Raw genomic sequence first — 19122 nt, 5'->3', positions numbered from 1 at the left:
AAAATAAATAAATGCAGTGAGCTTGGACCTAGCTAGAAAGGGTGGACAACGAAGGTGGGACTGTTTCCGACCAACCTGCTGGGCGAGTGGTTTTGTCGCCCGCCACTGCTTGTTTGCTTGACAAATGCGGCGTAAATGTGTGACCTGGATAGGGAGAACAAAGGCACACGCGAGGGCAAGACTAGGAAATCAAGGAGGGTGACGTTGGTGGCAGCTTTTCGGTGCCATGTCACAGAGAGGTGGTAGGCCCGCGTGCATGTAAAGGTCATTTCACACAGACCTGGGCGTCAGAGAAATCGGATTCATCGACCATTGTATCTAGGGTTTTGCTATACCGTAGGCGTACATTGAAAATCTACCGTGGGTCCAGCCTTTGAGAAGAGACCGCAACTGCTTGTAAGGAGCCCCGGATAGGGGCGCGAGCGTGGTTGGATGCGTACCGGGAGGGCTAGAAAGGCGTTGAAGATGGATACGAAGCGCTCATCTTCATGGAGTCGCTGGGCTACCTCGCTGACCTTCATGGCGCTGGTGTCCGCAGACAGCGCTGTCAGGCGACGAGACCAAAAGGCATCCAGAGTTGAATCTCATGTCAGGGCTGCGGATAAGGGCAGAGGTGGCGCAGAGGTATGCAAGGCCCCAGGGCCGATCCGCTCCGTGCCCATCTGCTTACCTGGCGCTGTGATCGGCGAGGCGCGCCACGCCGACCGGCGCGTGATTGGAAAAAGTTGTCACCGGGTTGTGGGGGTTTCAGACACCACTTCCGCACGCTATCAGCACACCCACCAGCCAGCGATCAGCCCACGTCTCTCAATCATGACCTGCACTCCCAGCACTCCTTCTACCAACACGAGAGCAAGCGAGAAGGAGAGACATAACAAAGATGCTGGGAGACCGCGCATTGCCGACCTGCACGGCCACGGTCCCGGGGGCTCCGTCTCCTCCGTGAGAAAGAGCACCAGAAGCGTTTTTTTTTTTTTCTTCTTCTTGTTGTGCTCCGCCGTTGTTGAGGACAATATCCTTTAAAATAAACTATTTGATTTTAAGCATCATTTTTAAAGTTAGAGTGTGGATTTTAGTTTATGCACTTGAAGAGGAGAGTTTATTGTTTTTAAAGGTTGGGAGGATGTTTTTTAAATTGTGTGGTTTTTTTGGTTTTTTTTTTCGTGTGATTTTCAGCGGAAAGATGGCGCGCGCTCTGTCTTGGACGGACCAGGTCCACTACTGGTTTTTCGCCTCGCACATCCCCATCACGCTGTTGATGGATTCGCAGGCCATTCTGCCTCCATCCTTGGTGCCTGGCTCGGTATGTGTGTGTTTCCCTCCCGCCTCCTTCCTTGTGGACCAAGCCTGGATTCCCGGCATATGCCCGTGACTCGACCCTGTTCCTGCCTGACCTTGCCGGGCTAGATTTCCTCGTTGCAACGGTTTTACGTTGAGACCTTCCAGGACCCGCTGATGGCGAACCCGCCCGTCTGGTTCAAGTCCATGGTGACCTGCGAATTGCTGATTCAGCTGCCCTTCTTCTTCTGGGCCTGCCGTGCCATCAAGAACGGTGTGTGCTCTGGTTTGCCTCAACCCGAATCTATGGGCTTGCCCAGGCGCGCACCAGGCGCTGAACTCAATTGTCTGGTACCACATCAACTTAGGAGACAACTCGATCCGGCTGCCCGGATTGCTGTACGGTGCCCACGTGGCCACGACTCTCGTCCCTATCCTGGGTGAATTTTTGTTCGGCTTCCCGGCAGCGAGTATGTCATGCCCTCCCTCTTTGCAAACCTTTGCGATCCTTGCGCCAGGTCACCACTGCCGTACCTTCTCATTGACCCGGATGCTGTGGCAATGCGTGCCATCGACAGACCTTTCCACAACCCAGCGGCTGGCTTTGGTGGCACTCTACTCCCCTTATTTGCTGGTACCCATCCACTACGCCTGGCATCTTTTGCGCCATCCGAAGCCTTACGGTACCCACCGTGACTAGCGCGCTGAGCGCACTCGTCCTGCAGGGATTGGCCGACGCTCTGCGTGCAACCCGCGTTGGCAAACTGAGCTCATAAAACACAGGCATGGAGAGATCACTTGACCCCCACCCAATCGAATGAAAAATGCACGAATCGTGATTGAAAATTTTGCCCTGACCGAATTGTCAAGGCATGAAAACCATTTTACAGTGCTGCTCTGATGTACTCATCGACTTGTCAATTTGTTCCACGGTACGACCGCGATTAACAAGGGCAATGGAATGGTGGCTCAGCCACAAACCTGTCTTTCTTCCAAAAATTCGAGGCAACCAGGTTGGAACAGAAATAAATCCACAAACGACATTCACAAATCAAAACTCGAAAAAATCAAACATCTCGCAGAGACAACTGACGGGAAAGGCCATCTGAGCACAAGCACACAGAATGGCCTGATGATAAATCATTCACAGGGTCGTGTCATATCAAATCAAAACTAAGAAGACAAAGGTAAAAAAAGAGGGGGGGGGGGGCATGCATGTGAGGTAAAACTAAAATGGAAAAGAACAGGCAATCAAACGCCAAAAAACTCAAAGGAAACATCGGCCTCGGCAGCATCTGCAGCGCGCTCGGCCTGTTGATTCGAAACAGCTTGGAGGGCAGCGGCGGCTGCGTCAGCGACAACAGGGGGCGGGCTGGCCGTAACCGCGCGCGGTGGCTCAAGCAGCAACCGACGACGTGCCTCGGCCACGGGGCCCACCATGTCTTCATCCAGCCCATCGAGGTGACGGTGCCACTCGCGAGCGCGGTGAGACACCTTCTTGATACACTCAAACGTGGCGGCGACCGCATCAGGCGCCTGCCAGTTGGTGGTAGGGGCCGAACCCGTGAAGAGGTCAAGGTTGTCCAGAAAGTGCTGAATGAGCGAGGCGTTGAGATCTTCAAAAGAAGATTTGAGTCCAAAGCCGGCATGCTCCAACATTTCGGCGTTTAGCTGTTGCTCATCATCACCGGCGCGGTAAAGACCAAGCATGGGAATGCCGAGCGTCATACTTTCAGCGATGAGGTTGTCGCCACTGGTGCCCACAACCGCGCTGGCCTCGGCCAAGCTGTTTAAAAAGAGTGTTTCATCAAAGGGTAAAACGCGCACACCCGAACGGGTGGTCGTCACAGCACTTCCAGTGCCAAAGGCCAGAATCTCGTAGCCCGTGGCAGCCAGGACATCAAGGACCTCGGCACCGACACCTTCATCACGAAAGTAGGTCACAATGCGAGGCCGGGCAGGCACACGACGCTCAAGGCGGAGAAACTGATCACGGAGGCGCGGCTTGGCAATGATGGTGTGATTGTTGGTGGGACTGAGGGGGTAGTAGGAGACGCCGACGGTGCAGTCGGCCAGATCGGTGGTGCGTTTGTTGAGGCGGCGCTGGGCGCGCCAAGGCTCCTTGCTGGCAAACGCGGGCCGATTGGTGGAGCTGAAGACATAGCCATGCCCCACGGCCACGGCAGGAATGTCGGCGCGCACAGCACGCCAAGCCCCCGGAAAGTCGCCGTCAGTCACAATGACGTCTGGTGAATACTCGCGGCGTTGGCAGATGCTGCAGTCGGCATCCATGAAGAACCGCGACAGCAAGGTGGTGAAACTACGCCAGACACTGGGTAGGGATGCGCCTACGGGCATGCTGGTCACGGCAACGCGCTCCGACCCAACGGATTGAACCATGGCCGCAACGTCCGGGTCAACAAAGACGCATACGTGGTAGCCATACTGCTCAAGAGCCTGGACCATGGTTTTGCCCCGCGATGCGTGTCCACGCCCACGGCCATGAACGTAATACTCGGCAATGGGGGGCCGGCGGGCGGTGGCGCTGAGGAGGCGATCCGCTCCCGCCGCCGAGCAAGTGGAGGGGGTACCGAGCATGACGAAGCCAATTTGCAAGAGCAGTACCAGGACAAGTAAAAGACTCAGGCAGCAGGTGATGCGGCGGAAGGGGGTAGTGCGCCCGGTGCGTTGGCGCACGAGCTCACAGGGGGTCATAAGCCAGCTCGTTGGGGTGGCTCCGTGGGAGCGAGAGGCAGGGAGCCGATCAGATGCGCCATGATTACTGGGGCATTTGATCGAGGTCGCCGAGCCGAGCACGGCCGAGGCGGCAGCGAGGAGCACACAACTGGACCGGCTCTTGCCGGCACAGGCATTTCCACCCGTGCCGCGTTGACTTTGCGGCGACCCAGCAGTAGACACGGGGGAGCTCGCGGTGCTGATGGTGGACGACGGGACGGAGGCTGCGTGCGCGGGAACGACGCCTGAGACTGAGGGGGAAGAGGAGGAGAAGGCTGGGGTGGGAGGGTGACGGGCTTGAACCAGCTTGCGGGCTGTCACGGGGCTGGCTGCGTGATGGGGGTGACGATGAAGGTGGGTCGGGGAGGCCAGAAAGGTTGATCCCGCAGCAGAGACTGAACTGCCGAGAGGTTCGGAGCTGGCACGACTGAAGCGCCACCCTGAGGCCGAGTGTCTGCTGGCACCCGTGTCACCCGAAGTGGTCACAAAGAGGTTGGCTCGCGCAGCCATCCTGAATCATGCGAGGCGGGGACAAAAAAAAAACCGGGGGGGGCAAGGCTCTATGATTCAACAGCCAGCATCGTGATGATGCCTGCCAACCGAGCAAAAGGTCTCGTGTTGAACAGCCGAGCCGACGTGTTCAAGTGGCCCAGACCACGGGGGGCCAAATGCAGGACACCACAAAGACGGACAGCTGGCCGGCGGACGACAAGTTGAACCAGGCAGGCAGGGCAAGGAGACGCCGACCGTACGCACACCACGATCAGCGGGAGCGAGAGAGCGTAAAATGAACCCCGAAGGCCTCACACACACACACACACAGAGAGAGGGCGCGCAAGAGAGAGAGTAGAGAGAGCAAGAAGGTGTGTGTGTGTGGGCGATCATGTTATGTGCTTGACGCTTCCCTTTAACCTGCTTTTTGTCATTCTTGTTGATCACGCGGACTACAGGATGTGTGTGTGTGTGGGTGTTATCCGCCCGCCCCTTCACCGTTCAGAGGGTGGAGCGCTGGGAGGTCCGTCGTCAGACGAAGATAAAGGGCAACTCAGAGAAGCGTCCAGAGAAAGGTGTGTGTGACTTTGTCGACAAATAGGACCCATAGAGAATGGCGAAAGGCATGGGCTTTAGGAGGTGGGTGTGGCTAATTTGGCTTAATAAAGCTTTGATAGCTGCTTGCGGGTGTGAAACGGAACGTTCGCGGTGATTGGCTCAACTGGGGACAAAACACGTCAGATTTGCATGTCAGCGACATTTTCAGACACGTAATCACTCGAAAACAAAGCCTTTGAGAGGTGAATAAATGCGCCATCTCGTTTATTTGCACAGCGTGCCCACAATAAACGGAAAAATACAAAAAGTTGTGTTTTTCCCCCTGCACGAGCCGATAAATATGCTGAGTCGTATGCATCCTCCTTTAACTCGGCCACGTTTATTCACCCGCACTCGGGTAAATAAACGGAAAAACACATTATTTGCGCTTCCCCAAACATGTTAGGCCAACACACTGCTGACACGTGTGTGGATGCCACTGTAATGCGCGGAAGGAACCTGGCATCGGATCCATAATGTTATGTCGTGATAACGTGTTCAGACGGCTTGCCCAAGCTGGCCCAAATTGCCCAAGAGAAAAAAAAAAAAAAAAAAAAGGGCCTGGTCGTGAACTGATCAATCGCACGAAGGAAAATCAGCAGACCGCTCGACGCCATCAACCCAAAAAAAAAACAAAAAAAACCCCCCAGTACCACAGACGTCAGATAAAACAATTATCGCTGACAAATTTACCAATGAAAGCAGTGACCATAACCAATTTGTCATCCTCATCCAAAGTGTAACACATGTCATTCTATCTCATCCGCCTTAAATTAAAATCAAAAAAAGAGATCCTTTGGGGTTTTTTCTGTTGCGGTGCACTGGACGAGGTACGACGGTGCTTTGGGGTTTGATCGCACGCATCTCAGGACCTGATCGCCCTGATCGCTCTGCTGAGGTACGGCTCTGTAGGTCACGCTTTGATCGTAAACAAGGGATCATGACGTCTGGAGCCGGCCAGGCCCTGCTGCCGGCTTGGGACCAGAGGACTTGTCTGGCCTTGCTGGCTTGGCTCTGTTGTTTGGCCCCGGTTGTGTGGGCACAGGATGATTGTCAGCGCCTGCCGATCTGGCCCCACCCCACGAGCTGCATGCTCGGGGATCAGCACACTTATGTATGCAGAACTCCTTTGCTCTTGGTCACCTTTGCCGACGCGAAAGCGTGCTGTAAAAGCCGCCTTACCCTCCTTTGCACCTGCCGATTAGATGCTGCACCCAGCCTTATCCATCACCGCTGATGCGGAACTGAGCCTCGTCGCTGGAGCTGCGGACCGGTACCAGCGCGCAATCTATTCCAAGGTCGGTTAAATGCCATGCCACTCCTTGCATAACATCAGCATATGGAAGAACACGCTTTTTGCTCGCTGCACCGCTTCACAGCTGCGAGAACTTGATCTCACCTTTGCACGTGCACACCCACCCATCAACCTGACATGCTCACGCGCAAATTGCATCGCCCACTCCTCCAGGCCGTACACACTCAGCTGGGGCGGCAAGAGCCGCACCTCAATGCCTCTGGCCCAACCGTTTTTCGCCGTGACCGAGATCACCAGGGTGCGTCCTGCAGACAAAGCGGTTTACCTCTACCTTGCCCCCCCTCCCCAACTAGGCCTGGCGCCGCGCCTCACACATGCGCATGTCAATCCGCGTATGCACAGATCCCGTGCCTTTGATTCATCAAATCATCGTGTTTGTTAATGATACGGCCACGGCGGCTGCTAAACCAGCCGACGTTGACGAATCATATACCCTCAACATCACCGCCCCGACCATCCTCATTTCCGCCCAAACCGAGTGCGCCCTATCATTCCCTTTCTCACCATCAGCCCTTCTCACCCTCTGTGGCTCACCTACCACTTGCTGCTGCTGCTTGGGGCGCGCTGTTTTCTCTTCTCGGGCACTGCACCGAAACGCTTGACGGTAGATGGGGTGCACTCTATGGCTTGGAAACTTTGACCCAGCTGGTTCACTACAACCAAACTACACATGCCCACACCATTTCTCATGGACCGCTCTTTATTCGTGATGCCCCACGCTTCACCTGGCGTGGTTGGTTGTGCAACCACGAAGATCCCGCCATCACCCTTCTCCTCCTCCTCTCTCTCGATCTCTCCCCCTCTCGGCCTTTCTCCCCTCTCACGCACGCACCGTTCTTGCCATGCCCATGTCACGCATCATGGTCGTAATCCCATCCTATAGGGCTGCTCCTGGATACCGCCAACCATTACCTGAGTCTCGACGCCATCAAGACGACTCTTGATGGCATGGCAATGGTCAAGCTCAACCTCCTACATTGGCACATTGTTGATTCATACTCCTTTCCCATGGAGGTACCGGGCCTGCATGCTAGCTTCTGGGGATGACCTGCTTTGGTTGTGACAATGGCCAATGCTCGGGCCATGATTGGCATGCTAGATGTTTGCATCAACCACCTGGATTGATTCGCCGCCCTCTCAGTCATTGACTGCCTTGCCGCACAGGTGATGCAACAGCAAGGCCTCTCCCAGCACGGTGCTTGGAGCGCCAGTCGGGTCTATCGCCGCGAGGACGTTGACGACGTGGTTCGCTACGCTCGCACCCGAGGCATTCGCGTTGTCCCAGAAATTGACGTTCCCGGCCACGCTGCTAGGTATGACCGATCCCACCCTGCTTTCTGCCGTGTACTCCCAAACTCCGTGAGCCTTATCTGCTCGTCCTCGTCTAGTTGGGGTGCCAGTGATCCGGGCCTGGTTTCCACGTGCCCGGTCGTGAACGGCACAGACATTGGTAACATCAACGTCATCCCTCTCAACGTGGCCGAGGAGCGCGTCTATCAGGTGCTTGGCGATGTTCTCAACGCGACTGCCACCCACTTTCCAGACACCACGCTTCATCTGGGTGGTGACGAGGTGCAATTCAGCTGTTGGACCCATGATCCGGTGAGCAGAATCACCGTGCTTCCTTCCTTGAGCGTGACCACATTTAGACGCTGGCTAATACACCCCGCTTTGACCATGTGCAGTTGATACAAGACTTTATGACCAGGCATGGCCTCGACGAATTAGGACTCTTGATCTTCTTTCTCAATCGCACGGACGCCCTCCTGCCTGACTCCATCCAGCAAGTCATGCTGTGGGATGAAATGTTTGACAACCTCGGCCCACGCCTTCCGGAACTGGCCCATTGCAAACCTATCATAGAGGTGACAACGCATACTTGCCACAACTGCTCACATACCATCGAAAAGGAGACAGGCTGTGCGCGCGTCGGTTGCGTGTCAAGTGGTTTTTCCAGCCTTTGTCTGGCTCACCTGGCTTGAGCTGGCATGCATGGCATGATCCTAGGTTTGGAACAACCGTACACTCATGGATGCGGCCTTGGCTCAAGGCCATGACGTTTTGCTGGCCACGGGCTTTTATCTCGATCGCCAGACACCAGTAGATGGCCGTCCTACTCACTGGTTCTGGGTTGATACCTGGGTGGATATGTACGAGGTTTGTGCGTCCCCGCTCGCCCTTCATGGCGGCGACGTGAGCATCTGCATTCCCGCATCTTCTGCAAGGTTCACGCTGGCACCCACGTGCTTGTGACGCTAGGTTGAGCTTCCTGAAGACCGTGAAAGTCCCGGCCGGGTGCTTGGCGGTGAAGCTTGCATGTGGTCCGAACAAGTGTCGGACATTTCCCTGCACACCCGCCTCTGGCCTCGCCTTGCTGGCGTCGCCGAGCGCCTGTGGAGTCCAGCCGACATTACCGATGCCGCTTTGGCAGCTCAGCGGCTCGGTACGTAGTCCCCAATTGCTCTGCCTTGACCTGGCCGACGTGACAAGCCATGGCCTCAGCCCATCTTGTTCATTCGCGTGACCCGGGTTTCAATGACCCCCCTCCCCTTCCACTGTGTTTTACGAACCTTCCGTATGTACAGGCGCAGTACGGTGCAAGATGGCAGCTCGCGGCGTCCCTATTGGTCCCATTTGGGCTGACTACTGCAGTGCGGATACCGAGGTATGACAGGTTTTTGCTGGCACGTGTACGGTAGTTTTCTGCTTTCGCTTCCTCTTTTTCGACAATGATCGATCCTTTTCAATTTTTTTTTTTTTTTTTTCCAATGTCGACTCAATGGACTCGCAGTTTGCCCTCATCTCAAGTACCAACCACCATAACAAACCGGTTCAATTGACCAGTGGCGAGATGCTTGGTAGGTCTTCAGGCCCGCAACACTCTCAATCGGTGTCCTTCTCGCAAACCGTCTTTGATATTGTAGATCAGCTCATGCTGCCCTGCTGCCCCGCTTATTTCATGGTGGCCGGGGGTTCTAGCCATCACGCTGTTCATGTTTCTCTTGGGCGTATTCTTTGTGTACATTGCGGCATGTTGTTTTGGCATTGGCTTTACCGTGCGCCCTCGAGACTCAAGTACGCCAGTGGCAGAAACCGCCGCATTGGTTACAGATCGCACTCCCCTCCTTCCTGCCTCAACCGACAGCAACATTCAGTCCAAAAGCAACATCGATCTGGCCACTGATCCCGTTGCTCCAAAGCCACCGCGAGAACGCTTGTCCGCGCTCGACGTTTATCGAGGCCTGACCATTGCGGTCATGATTCTCGTGGACGAGACGGGAGCTGCCTTTCCACCCATTGATCACGCACCGTGGAATGGCTTGCACTTGGCCGACACTGTCGTGCCTTCGTTTGACTTTATCGTCGGCGTCTCAATTGCTCTCGCTTTCAAGCGTTTTGACCTCGAGGGTAGGCACAAGCCTCCTCCACAAACCCACATCAGCAGACAAGCCCCTGACCGTGGCCTGCCCACGCAAGGATCACCCCTCTCACTCTCCTTCTTGCTCTCCAGCTGGTGCTCAGGGACAACGCTGGACCGCCTTTAAAAAGGCTACGGATCGCTTTCTCAAGCTTTTCGTGCTCGGCATTCTCACCCAGGCACGATTATTGCCAGGCCTTGCACTGCCTGCCGCGCCTTCTTGACAGCGTCTGATTCATGCACCTACGCCATTGTGTGGCTACTTGGCCGCTCATGGACAACCTTTAGGGTGGGATTACGTTTATGAACTACGATTTGACCAACATTCGCATCTTCGGCATTCTACAACGTGTTGCCGTGTGCTACTTTGCCGTGGCACTGATGGAGATTTTCCTGCCGCGCCTCACCGGTGCCCTCCCTGCTGACAATGGAACGTGGGCAGGTATGCTGATCTTCCTATTTGTCTTTTCTGAGCGCTCTTGTCGGAAGGAAACTTGCTCATGGTCCCGTCATTTCAAATGGACTTTTCCTTGCTCCCGCCCCACCCACGTGCCAATCATCCTCCATTTTAGACTGGATGCGTCGCACCCAGCACCTGTTCTGGCGCTACCGCTGGCACTGGTTTTCCGCAGCGCTGTTGCTGGCAGTACACACCTCTATCTTGTATGGCGTTGATGTAAGTTGTCAGGCGTATCTCGATATTTTTTTTTCTGTTTTTTTTTTTTTTTTTTCCGCGCACGATGACCTTCAAGTCCTTCACCGCTTCTCTGCCCATTACTTCTTGCTCGCCACATCAGGTGCCGGACGCATTTGGTGAACGCTGTGGCCGCGGCCAGCTCACACCCGCCTGCAATGCAGCCACATACATCGACCGCCTTATTCTGACCGTGCCACACATGTACGTGAAAACCGCCGTGTGCCATCAGGGAAGCCCTTTCTACATTGAATACGCACTGAGGCATCGGACCATGCTGTGACAATCATGCATAGGTATTTTCCGGAAAATGGGGGCGACCCAGCACATGCCGACGTGACATTCAAGCGCCTACCCGAGTGCAGCTCCTGTAGTCCGGGGCTGTGTGTAGCACCAGCTGATGCCCCTGCCTGGTGTCTTCACGGCCCTTTCGACCCGGAGGGTCTCGTCTCCTCGCTGACAGCCATCGTCACCACCATCATTGGCGTCCACTATGGACATGTGTGTGACCCGACGTTGACGCCCTCGGCTTGATTCATCGTCGCTCGTGGAAATCATAAACTCACGGGCATAATCTGCGGCGACAGGTCTTGCGCCAGATTAAGAGCCCGATGGAGCGCATCTTTCAGTGGAGCAGCTTTGCCCTGCTGCAACTATTGCTGGGTCTAATCTTACATTTCAGTGGTATTCCCCTGAATATTAGTACGTGCGGCATGCATGGCGGTGCATCCATCCCCTCGCCTCAAGCTTTTGAGCAGCGATCCGCCCCATCTCACCGCGAATGCTTTGGCAGACTTGTATTCCGTCTCCTTTGTGCTTGTGACGGGCGGCATGACGGGGCTCCTTTTGGTGCTTTGCTATCTCATTGTGGATTATCGACCCACTGCACGCTGGCTGTGGCTTCCCTTCATGTGGCTTGGCACCAACGCCATCGTTATGTACGTGCTCAGTTTACATTGGGATTTGTATCGCCCTTGCCTACTCAAGATTGATCCCGCTTGTCGAATGGCCTGACGCTTGCGTCTTTCTGCAGCTTTCTATGTGCTGAGGGCGACGTGATTGACTGGGTTCTGTCGTGCTTTTACCTTGAGGATCCTGACCGAAGCTTGGCAAATATCCTGTGGCCCACGGGCGTGTACTGGGGCGATGACGACGACGTGCGCCCGTACAAACCCAGCTACAACTACCAGGTATGACTCTGTCCCGTGACACCCGTTTGTTCAAGCGGCTGGCTGCATCCACGACAATACTGAATTTTTTTCCGTGAGCCCAGAACACGATGCATTCATCAAAGCTCACCGCTCGGCTGTACTTGACACTCAGATCATGCTCTGGTGTTTGGCGTACATTGGCGTTTGGGTGCTGCTGGGTCGATGGATGTACAACAACAAGATTTTCATTAAAATCTAAAACCACACTGGAGATTGACGCGTGTGTTGGTGTTGACATGTCGAAGGCAAAGGTGCTGTGTACAACCGAATGGCATGCCAAATGGGTCATATCTGATCTTATACCTAGATAATAAAATTGTTAGTTCCAGAGTTGCGCCTTTGAGTTGGCGTGCTACGAAGAATCAAGAAGACATTGTGTGATCATTCGGGGACGATGATGACTGCGTTCAAACACTAGAATCAATTGACCAAAAAGTTTGAATTAACAGTAATCCCGCGCACAGTGGAATTGTGCCAAACAAAAAAAACAAAAAAATGGCTGTTGATTCATCGCGCAATAGAATCCTTGGTATTGGTACCAACACAGGACCCCCCGTGCAACGGGACTTTGAACGATGACGCCAAGTGAGGTGAGACCATCCACCGACAATGATGGACCGATGGCCCTGACTGGTACCTGCCTCGCAGGAGGACCATAAAACCAGGCTGATAAAATGTTAATGAATAGGATGTTGACCGCATCCAACATGGCAGCCGCCGGAATCGCTAGGTGCGACACATGACAGCTCTGCGCGTGACGGCAGAAAGGGGATTGCCAGAAAGCGAGGCTCGAGCAAGCTCTGGCCTCCCCTTTTGTTGTGAAGTCAAAAGAACAAAAAAAGAGAGAGAGAGAACAAAACATAGGCACAAACGGCCTCGACTCTTAATGGTCGAGGAGATGCACAAGCTGCTGTGCTGTCGACAAGCCTGAAACGCCTGAACCAAAGGACATGGGAGGCATTTGATCAAGCATGCCCAGGCCACTCAAAGAGGAGGCATTCATGGTAGAGGCAATGTTGCCCGCACCATGATTCGGGGCACCAAAGCCCATGGCTCCAGCACTGCTGAGAGCCATGTGTGGTTGAGGTCGAATCTCTTGGCGCAACTCTTGGAGGTGTTGCTGAAGCATAAACTGGTGGTTGTAGTCGATGGGTTTGGCAGGTTGGTTGCGACCGACAGTCATGTTGGCAAGTGGATTGCTGGCGCCCAGGCTACTGGCACCGACCATCGTCGTGGTAGGGGTGAGACCAGCACCAGCAGGGGCACCCGCACTCCAGCCAGGATTACGGAGCAAAGCAGCAGTGCTGTTGATTCCGTGTGTAACAGAACTGGTGGCTGTGGCGTTGGCGGTGTTGAGGTGGTGAGTCAGTTGTTGCAGCCTTTTTTGCTGTTCAGCGCATAGGGCTTGAAGTTCTGTGACGCGAGCCTCAAGTTCCTCGTTCTTCTTGACCAGTTCGTCGTTTCGGGCAACTCGCGCCTCAAGAAGCTCGATATAGGCCTGGGGGGTATCGATGCAAGCATAGTACATGAGTTTGAGTGACAGGAACTGAAGAAATGCGTGTGCACGTGGTAATGTGGATAAAAGCTTGTTGACTGTGCTGTTTGCCTTTTTTAAGTTGTCGTACTAAGTTTTTGTTTTGTTTCTCGTGGTGGTGGTGGTGGTGTGTTCAGGGAGAAGGTGTTAACCACGGGTGGGCCGCGGATCACCACGAGGATGTGATGATGAATTTGACGACAAGACTCACTTTTTTGCGTGCGCGACACTCACGCGCCGAGAGCCGATTTCGCTCCACGCGAGCGTCCTCTTCACTGCAGAGACAATCGCAAGGTGTGAGACCAGGACGGCAGAGTTGCTGTTGCTCACATCAGATAGCAAGAGAAGATAGCGAGGGGTGCAATTGGTAAAACGTACGCTTTTCGCTCACGGTCGTCCATATTGTCAAGCAAGGCTTGGCGGCGATAGCCCCGCACGCCCTAAAAGCAGGAGGAGAAGGCATGCAGTGATCAGCCAGGTATGTTTGGGGAGGCCGCAATACGTGCATGTGCCTGCCTGTGTGTGTGTGCCTGCCTGTGTGTTTGTGTGTGTGGTTGAAACACCCATGGCCCTCCTTTCAAAAGACTGACCTTGAGCTTTGATTTGACATTGGGCGTTTGACGTTCGACTTCAAAGGGTAGGTTGTAGCGCCGAGAGCGGGCTGGGTTGTTGCTGCTGCTGTTATCATCGGACGAGGCCGTGCTTTTTGCCACGGAGGAGGGTCGCCGTTTGGGGGCCGGTTCGCCGGTTGGGTCCTGGCTGTCGGCTTCGGCGCTGTTGGGCATGAAGCTGTCCTCGTTGTCCATACCGACAAACAGGGCAAGATCACCAAAAGGGTTATTCAAGTTGTTGTGCATGGCTTGAGAAGGATCATGGTCGTCATCGTCAGTGCGGCCGAGGGAGAGGCTTTGTCCAGAAAAGGGCGATACGTCTGGGGCTCGACGACCCGCGGTTGCGCGTGCAAGGTCATTTGCAGTTAGGGCGAAGTGGGATTGTGCACCACCAGCGTGCAACAGTGTCTGCTGTTGTTGTTGTTGTTGTTGTTGTTGTTGTTGTTGATTTTGATGTTGATGTTGTTGTTGTTGTTGTTGCTGGGAGGGCTGAGAGGTGGAAGAGTAGAGCCAGCTGTCCGAAACGGCCGTGTTCATGACACCGGTTGTATCAATAATGTCGTTCCAGAGTTCGGTGCCTGTGATGGGACTGGCCCAGGCCTGCTTTACCAACTGGGTCATCAGCGGACTGCAGCGACCGGGAGGACGAGAGAAACTCTCGTTCCCGGTGAAAAGAGCAGGATGGCCCCGCGTCGGGGGCTAGCTGCTGGTCTGAGGCAGACAGCGAACAGAGGGAGGAATCAACAAAGTGGAAAGGAAGGGAAGACGAGCCGGCGAGAGGCGAAGCGATGCTGTCCCTGCCAGGAGAAGGAGAAGGAGAAGGAGAAGGAGAAGGAAAAGGAGGAGGAGGAGGAGGAGAAAGAAAGAAAGGAATCTTGGGCTCGTGGCTTGTCGGGTGATCCAGGGAGCAATGGCAGCACAGAGGAAAGGGACGTGTGCGTCCGGGTGGCAGCGAAGAAAAAGGGGCCAACAAGGCACCAAGGTCAGGGTGGGAAAGGCGCTCGAAAGCGCACGGAGAGACGGGGTCAGGTGGCAAAGGGGCTGTCAAGATGCAAGAGGGCAGAGGGCAGAGGGCAGAGGGCAGAGGGCAGAGGGCAGAGGGCAGAGGTGACGTGAAGCTCGCCGATGAGACAGCGAGAGAGAGAGAGAGAGAGAGAGCAAGTGCGCGCTTGGGTGAGCAGCAGGAGGCAAGGCGCGTGGCGGTAACAGGGTGTGCACGGGGGGAGGGGGGGGGGCCTCGGGAAAGGGGTGTGAAAATGCTGCGAACCTCCAAGCTCACACATGCGCACACCGAACGTGCACACACACACGCACACACCGAGGGAAGGGGAGAGAGGGAGAGAGCGCGCGCCGGGCACACCCCAGGGCCAGCAAGAAGGGGGGGGAAGGGGGGAGGGAAGAGGTAAATTGCAGCAGTGACACAAAATGAGAGAGAGAGAGAGAGAAAGAAGAGAGAATGAGAGAGAGAGAGAGACACACACACACAGAGACAGAGACACAGAGGCAGAGACAGAGAGGCAGAGACAGAGAGGCAGAGACAGAGACAGCGAGAGAGAGACAGCGAGAGAGATGGGGGGGGTGTCATGGGTACAAGCAGCATCAGATTTGCATCAGCGTCAAAAGTCCCTTTTCTAACATCTGCGTCCATCCCTCTCTCTTTTTTTTCTTTCCCTTCTCTCTCTCTCTCTCTCTCTTTCTAAATCTCTCTCTCCCTCTCTCTCTCTCTCTCTCTCTCTCTCTCTCTCTCTCTCTCTCTCTCTCTCTCTCTCTCTCTCTCTCTCTCTCTCTCTCTGTGTCACTCTCTCTCTCTCTGTCACTCTCTCTCTCTTGTTTTGTTTACACATACCATTCAAAGGGTTTTCTTGTGTACATTCCCCACCCAACCCAGAGTGACCCCCCAACCCATGCAGACCCAACGGCACACTTAACACGGTGAAGGCTGGTCCTGATGAAAACACCAGGTGACGAACGAGTGTGGGGCTGATGGGAGCTGTGCAGAATGAAGGGAGAAAATGTTGCACTGGTTCAGGGGAGCACGACCCCCTAGGATTGGAAGCCTTCAGCCAAATGGGGTGTTTACCAAAACGGTTGGGTGGTTCGTTTTGATTTTGCTTGGTTGTGTTGATCCTGAGCGGGGATGTTTCCGTGGAGAAGAGGACATTTAAGCACAACATCATGAGTATTGTGACACACCGTGGGGTACCGATCTCCTGATGCAATCAAGCATAATGATACTTCGCTACCAAAATCCAACCCATCCTTTGCTTGCATCACGTGGCGTTGACACACCCTTTGTTCTTCCTTTTGTCTCTCTCCTCTTCCGACTCCCAAAACCACGAGCGGATCAGCCTGACACGTTGTTTTTGACAGGAAACACACCACTGCCCCCTTACCAAACTTGACCAAAAAGGGGAGCAATATGCCTACGTTCCCAGCACGGCAGGAGCTGTTTCGACCGAATTTCATACCCGTGTTGGCCCATCACGCTCGGCACAAAATGCATATCCGTCTTATCGGCCTTGCGAATCAAGCCCCTTTTCCCCGTTGCCCTGCTGCCCCTGTTGCCCTCTGCCCTGTTACCCTTTGCCCTGTTGCCCTGTTGCCCCTGTTCCTCTCGCCCTTGTTTCCAAGCAACGTCTCCCCTCCCACCCCACTACGCTGAGACCTGCTTCCGGTCAACACAGCACGAAGCGTCACCGTCACCGTCAGCAGGGGCTTTGGCTGTCACGCCTTTTCACACAGCGGAATGGTGAAACGGCACACGTTGTAAAACAGGCAGCTTTGGTTAGGGAGTCGGTCCGGTGCTCGCACCGCTGGTGCTCGTGGGCCACTGCACGCCCTCCTCTTTTTTCGGATTTAAAAAAGAACTGGGGTGCAGTCAAAATTCCTATTCACTTCGAGAAACAGCGGTCTCACTACAAGCCAAAAACACCGACTTTTGAAGAGCTCGCATCTGGAGAAAGTTGTGCTTGCAGACAAGTTTGTTGCATGCGAGCTGTAAGTAAAGCCGTACGCGAACGAAATGGATAATGTCAGACTTTTATGACAGTCGTCGGTGGATTGCAGACCCGTGCACGCGACCTTTGTCGATCACATGTCAAATACTTTTCTCGGCGCAAGCGCGGTCGGTCCAGCTTAGCAGGGGCGGGGCGTCGGCGTCTGGACGGTTGGAGATGGCGGTGTGGGTTTGTTTGTGGATGGGCTTGGTGGCCGTGGCGGCTGCAGAGTCCTGTCGAATGGTGTTGGGCGGCAGCGGAGACCGGCCAGATTGTCACGTGACGTTGACCGATCGCGAGGCTTTTGATGTGCTGTGCGAGTGCTTTGCGGACGTCAGCCCATCTGATGAACAACCGCCCTTTCAAATGGTGGTCACGGGTGCCCCAACGACAGGCCACACAACCTTTATGCTGTGGTACCTCGAATCCACCAACGTGACGGTCAATTACAACGTCACGGGCCTTCTCCCCGTGTCCGGCTCCATGAACGGCAAGGTGGGAGACATGGCCTACATGGGCGACGATGCCTTGGCCTTTAGAGGCCAAGTCGCTTACACGCCGCCTGCTGCTCCGGTCAACTACTCCGTGGCTCTGCGCGTGACCGGTGGGACTGATCGCATGACCACGCCCGACGGCACGCCCGTGGTGGACCTGCTTGACCCAAGCTGCCTGCACGACGACGGCGAGAACACTTGCTTTGTGTCCATCAACCCGGACTACGCCGTGCAAATGGGGAGTCTGTTTACCTGGCGCTTGCGAGTCGCTTTGGCCAGCAACATGAACGCGACCGTGGCGGATCAAGTGATGCCGCCCGGCAGTCTCAGCACAAATATTGCGCTCCCAAAGAACTGTGAACCGCTTGCCGTTACCGTGGCTTTACAGCTTTTGTGGAGCACCGGGGGCCTCATGTACGAGGGCCCACCAAGCAACGCGTCCTATCTCAACATGTCGACCCTGCCATCTGCGATTGAGGTCCTAACGTGAGTTTCACTGCGCCTTGCATTCTTGAAGTTGGGCAGTCGATGCTAACCTGGACCTGCCCCCCGGTGGACTGGTGGCAGCGTGCAAGGCCAGCTCTTGGAGAGCAGCGACCGGCTGACCATCACTTGGAAGGATGTTGATACTGGTGGTTGTGGGCCGGTGCACTACAACGTGTCCTTGCAAAATGCCAACACCAGTCATGTGCTGGGTATGGGATTGTCGTTGCGTTTATTCGTATATTATTATAACAAAGTCTCGACAACCGCTCTCTTCCTGATTCTTGTTTTGTGGCGTGCAGATCAACAAACGGTGGCAGCCAGCATTGAAACGGCAACCTTCGCGCTCACTGCCCCCGTGGACGTGGGTCAGGTATTCACGGTGCGTCTTGCGGCGGTTCGATGTGGTGCATTGTGAGCTTCCTGTGAGCTTCCTGATACTCACTAGTAGCAATGCTTGGCCAGGCGTGTATCACGCCCTACACGGCACTGGGTCCCGCCAGCACCCACTGTATCAATAGCGCACCGGCCATTTCGGCTCCACCTGGCCACGGCCATCTGATCTTGGCCCTGAGTATTGGCTTGCCTATCGGCGTCGTCTTGGTGGCCGCAACTGTGTACCTGATGTGGCGCAAGCGCCGCCGGGCTCTTTATCAATCCCTGTGACCGTGTGGCCGGAGTCCTTCAAGGCAGGGTCCTGATGTAGCTGTGTGTAGAATGCAGAAATTGAGCAGCCTCCCAAAATCACGATCAGCCTGACACGTTGTTTTTGACAGGAAACACAACACTGCCCCCCTTATCAAACTTGACCAAAAAGGGGAGCAATATGCTTACGTTCCCAGCGCGGCAGGAGGAGCTGTTTCGATCGAATTTCATACCCGTGTTGGCCCATCGCCCTCGGCACAATAATAATATGCATCCATCCGCCTTATCCGCCTTGTGAATTCACCCCTTTTCCCCGTTGCCCTGTTGCCCCGTTGCTCTGTTGCCCTGTTGCGCTGTTGCCCCTGTTCCTCTCGCCCTTGTTTTCAAGCAACGTCTCCCCCCCCACACACACACACCCCACTACGCTGAGACCTGCTTCCGGTCAACACAACACGAAGCGACCGTCACCGTCAGCAGGGGCTTTGGCTGTCACGCCTTTTCACACAGGGGAATGGTGAAACGGCACACGTTGTAAAACAGGCAGCTTTGATCGGATGCACAAACAGCTTGGTCCGGTGCTCGCACCGCTGGTGCTCGTGGGCCACTGCACGCCCTCCT

General features: G+C 55.0%; 6 protein-coding genes across 6 annotated transcripts; 4 read left to right on the top strand and 2 right to left on the bottom strand.

Annotated features, from left to right (window-relative positions):
- Nucleotides 1-1183: 1183 nt before the first annotated feature.
- Nucleotides 1184-1978, top strand: MONBRDRAFT_25127 (uncharacterized protein; the record flags this gene model as incomplete). Its single annotated transcript, XM_001745585.1, has 4 exons — nucleotides 1184-1303; nucleotides 1408-1552; nucleotides 1599-1748; nucleotides 1857-1978. The coding sequence occupies 4 exons, from the start codon at nucleotides 1184-1186 to the stop codon at nucleotides 1976-1978; spliced, it is 537 nt and encodes a 178-aa protein (XP_001745637.1).
- A 551-nt stretch (nucleotides 1979-2529) lies between these two features.
- On the bottom strand, nucleotides 2530-3876 carry MONBRDRAFT_25126 (uncharacterized protein; the record flags this gene model as incomplete). The annotated part of the gene is made up of 1 exon (XM_001745439.1): nucleotides 2530-3876. The coding sequence occupies one exon, from the start codon at nucleotides 3874-3876 to the stop codon at nucleotides 2530-2532; it is 1347 nt and encodes a 448-aa protein (XP_001745491.1).
- Nucleotides 3877-6308: 2432 nt separating this feature from the next.
- Nucleotides 6309-11940, top strand: MONBRDRAFT_25125 (uncharacterized protein; the record flags this gene model as incomplete). Its single annotated transcript, XM_001745584.1, has 23 exons — nucleotides 6309-6376; nucleotides 6572-6656; nucleotides 6712-6896; nucleotides 7027-7151; nucleotides 7302-7432; nucleotides 7583-7731; nucleotides 7807-8020; nucleotides 8104-8283; nucleotides 8426-8575; nucleotides 8678-8861; nucleotides 9004-9083; nucleotides 9210-9276; nucleotides 9398-9493; nucleotides 9530-9826; nucleotides 9930-9994; nucleotides 10125-10278; nucleotides 10409-10512; nucleotides 10634-10734; nucleotides 10827-11031; nucleotides 11118-11232; nucleotides 11324-11468; nucleotides 11564-11720; nucleotides 11854-11940. 23 exons carry the CDS (start codon nucleotides 6309-6311, stop codon nucleotides 11938-11940), a joined length of 3144 nt encoding a protein of 1047 aa, XP_001745636.1.
- A 209-nt stretch (nucleotides 11941-12149) lies between these two features.
- On the bottom strand, nucleotides 12150-14616 carry MONBRDRAFT_32275 (uncharacterized protein). The gene is made up of 4 exons (XM_001745438.1): nucleotides 13866-14616; nucleotides 13654-13715; nucleotides 13487-13550; nucleotides 12150-13287 (listed from the first exon to the last, which is right to left on the bottom strand). The coding sequence occupies exons 1-4, from the start codon at nucleotides 14505-14507 to the stop codon at nucleotides 12625-12627; spliced, it is 1431 nt and encodes a 476-aa protein (XP_001745490.1). The 5' UTR covers nucleotides 14508-14616; the 3' UTR covers nucleotides 12150-12624.
- Nucleotides 14617-15342: 726 nt separating this feature from the next.
- On the top strand, nucleotides 15343-15822 carry MONBRDRAFT_25123 (uncharacterized protein; the record flags this gene model as incomplete). The annotated part of the gene is made up of 1 exon (XM_001745583.1): nucleotides 15343-15822. One exon carries the CDS (start codon nucleotides 15343-15345, stop codon nucleotides 15820-15822), a length of 480 nt encoding a protein of 159 aa, XP_001745635.1.
- Nucleotides 15823-17059: 1237 nt separating this feature from the next.
- MONBRDRAFT_32274 (uncharacterized protein) lies at nucleotides 17060-18525 on the top strand (the record flags this gene model as incomplete). Its single annotated transcript, XM_001745582.1, has 4 exons — nucleotides 17060-17862; nucleotides 17944-18071; nucleotides 18162-18241; nucleotides 18325-18525. 4 exons carry the CDS (start codon nucleotides 17060-17062, stop codon nucleotides 18523-18525), a joined length of 1212 nt encoding a protein of 403 aa, XP_001745634.1.
- Between the last annotated feature and the right edge of the window lie 597 nt (nucleotides 18526-19122).

This window comes from Monosiga brevicollis, genomic scaffold (genome assembly GCF_000002865.3).
Source record: "Monosiga brevicollis MX1 MONBRscaffold_9 genomic scaffold, whole genome shotgun sequence".
In the NCBI taxonomy this organism is placed as follows: Eukaryota; class Choanoflagellata; order Craspedida; family Salpingoecidae; genus Monosiga; species Monosiga brevicollis.
Note: the sequence above shows the minus strand (reverse complement) of the source record. Positions and strands in the feature narration are given on the sequence as shown.

What these genes read in the sequence shown, in the direction of transcription:
- MONBRDRAFT_32275 (XM_001745438.1), bottom strand. Translation starts at nt 14,507, where the DNA reads ATGACCCAGTTGGTAAAGCAGGCCTGGGCCAGTCCCATCACAGGCACC. An exon ending in GACGACCGTGAGCGAAAAGC is followed by an intron (nt 13,551 to 13,653) that starts GTACGTTTTACC and finishes TTGTCTCTGCAG; the next exon opens with TGAAGAGGACGCTCGCGTGG. An exon ending in AGTGTCGCGCACGCAAAAAA is followed by an intron (nt 13,288 to 13,486) that starts GTGAGTCTTGTC and finishes GCATTTCTTCAG; the next exon opens with TTCCTGTCACTCAAACTCAT.